The sequence below is a fragment of the Phaethon lepturus genome, unplaced genomic scaffold, assembly GCF_000687285.1.
Source record: "Phaethon lepturus isolate BGI_N335 unplaced genomic scaffold, ASM68728v1 scaffold21964, whole genome shotgun sequence".
NCBI classification, from domain to species: domain Eukaryota; kingdom Metazoa; phylum Chordata; class Aves; order Phaethontiformes; family Phaethontidae; genus Phaethon; species Phaethon lepturus.
Window position 1 is genome coordinate 1,383 of NW_010535766.1, and position 2,199 is coordinate 3,581.

Below are 2,199 nucleotides of genomic sequence, written 5' to 3' on the forward strand. Positions count from 1 at the left end.
CTTTTGCTTTGTGGAAGTGCCTTTAAGAATCAGGTTAACGCCGAAGGTCACCTTGGGGAGGTGAGAGCTGTCGCTTGGTCTCCGGCTGGGAGGGTGGGAAGGGTTTGCCCCTCGGTGGGGAGGAGGAAGGGGTCCTTAGGACAAGTCTTCCACCGGCAGCTCCTCCTCCAGGTCCCTGTCGTCGGGAATCGTCACATTCTGGTTGGTGGTGGCCATCAGCGAGACGGGTCTGCTGTCGTCCTCTGCCTCGGTGGGTTCCTCCTTCACATGCACTGGATGGCTGCGGGGAGAAAAGCCTTCAGCCTCGGGGAGCCACTGGATGCAACCCCATGAGCCTCTTGGTCCCATGGGGCAGCCCAAACCCCCTCCATCCCTATGCTGCCCCTTGCCTGGGGAACGGGAGCCACAGGAGGCAACGAGCAGCTCCCGGTGCCCGTCGTGCCACCGTCCCTTGGCTCCAAACCCTCCTGCAGCCCGTAACACCCACCAGCACTGTCCCTCGTCCCCTCGCCCCCGGCCAGGCTGACCTGTACTGCTGCGGGGACAGGCGCGGGCTGTTGCTGCCGTTGCTGTTGACCTGCTCCACGGTGCTGCTCACGTCGTCGTGGCCCACGTGCAGCATGCCGCTGGCGGAGCTGGTGTTGATCATGGTGGGGCTGTTCAGCAGCGGGAAGCTGCTCTCCGCCAGCGCAGCCTGCAGCAGAAAGCAGCAGCGGTTCAAGGCACGGAGGATGCGAGACCGCGATGGAAAACGGGACTGCAGAGCGGCAGAGGTTTAGTGCCCCCACATCCCTGCCAGGGATAGGACCGCGTCCTTACCTGGTAACTTGCATTAAGTGCTCCGTAACCGAGTCCTGAAATCATGTTTTTGACTAAAGTCGGACTCCTGCAGAAAGAGAAAGCAGAATGATGCACGGCTGAGCACTCCCAGCCCGGGGACAGGGCGTTTGGCAGGGGAGGTGGGTGTGAGCATGGGTCCTGGGCTACATCCCACGGGAGAGAAGGACCCACCCTGTCATCTTTGGTGGCCTTCGCTTTTGGTACTCGTGCTCGTCGACGGTCCAGACGGCTCCCTTGACGTTCTCCACGCGCACGAAGCACTTGTGCAGGCTCAGGTTGTGGCGGACGGCGTTCTGCAGGCAGAACGTGCAGGAGAGCTCAGCGACAGGGCCCTTGTCCGGCTGCCCAGACCCCTCCTCTTCCTCCCCATCCTCCTCCTCACCCAGCTCCTGTGGGTCCAGGTGGCTCTGGGCTGCCCTGGCCATGCTCGGCTTGTCTACAGCCAAACACCCTGCAAAGCCACCCAGGGCTATGGCGAACGCTTGCTTGTCCCTTCAGCACCAAGACGGTTCAGGAGCCAAGCCCCCGAGCCGCACGTGGGACATGACCCCATTTCGTGGGCCTTGGCCAGATGCTGAGGAAGATGGGGACAGCGTGGGACAAGGGGCAAGTCACACCAGCAAGGACCCGGGAGCAGAGCCACCCTCTCCGCTGCAGCTCACTCGGTGATGCTCGGCAAAGCCGACTAATATTTCCCTTTCTTTTTCTTTCCCCCCACCTTCCCTTTTTGGTCCTTTCCCTCCCTTTCTTCTTTACATCGACCATCTTTACATTTCTAAATGTAAAATAAAGAGACACACACGTAGGCAGACAGCGCAGCCCCGAGAGATACCAGCTCCCTTTTCCCCTTCCAACTCCCTGCCATTTGCTACTGCCCCTATTTCATTACCAATTTTAATTTGCCTCTAATTAAATCCTGTGTATTTTTCCGACTCACTTGCTAATCCATGAGGGAGGCAGGAGGCTGGAGTGGAATCTCTCCGAGCTATAATTACAAAGGGCCTAATCACGCCGGGGCTCTGCCTTTGAATAAATTTCCTTGCATTAAGGTTCTCAGATTCTCTGCCTTGCAAATGAGAATGACCCCAATTTCAGGAAGTTGGCCTCGGAGGGTTTTTTTTTTTTTTTTTTTTATTATTTCGAGTCCTGATTCGTGATGAGAGACTAATTCGTTACGCTAAAACATTAACAGCAATTTAAAAGGTCGAACGGGGGCTGTATAAACAAAGGAGCCGGCCAACACAACAAGGCAAAAGGAGACACAAGGACTGAACCCCCCCGTGCTGGAAAGTGTTAGAGTTCCCAGAAACTCATCAAATCGCACTGTGCCCCCTTTTGCTTTTTAATTTAAGGACAAAA

At 56.7% G+C, this 2,199-nt stretch overlaps 1 protein-coding gene across 1 annotated transcript; it reads right to left on the minus strand.

Annotated features, from left to right (window-relative positions):
- Positions 1-135: 135 nt before the first annotated feature.
- Positions 136-1,265, minus strand: LOC104619919 (forkhead box protein P4-like). Its single transcript, XM_010285971.1, has 4 exons — positions 1,012-1,265; positions 820-886; positions 528-694; positions 136-280 (listed from the first exon to the last, which is right to left on the minus strand). The coding sequence occupies exons 1-4, from the start codon at positions 1,263-1,265 to the stop codon at positions 136-138; spliced, it is 633 nt and encodes a 210-aa protein (XP_010284273.1).
- Between the last annotated feature and the right edge of the window lie 934 nt (positions 1,266-2,199).

Coding starts and splice junctions, on each gene's coding strand:
- LOC104619919 (XM_010285971.1), bottom strand. CDS start 1,265: ATGGCCAGGGCAGCCCAGAGCCACCTGGACCCACAGGAGCTGGGTGAG. Junction 887..1,011: donor AGGCCACCAAAGATGACAGG/GTGGGTCCTTCT, acceptor CTCTTTCTGCAG/GAGTCCGACTTTAGTCAAAA. Junction 281..527: donor CTGTCCCCGCAGCAGTACAG/GTCAGCCTGGCC, acceptor TTCTCCCCGCAG/CCATCCAGTGCATGTGAAGG.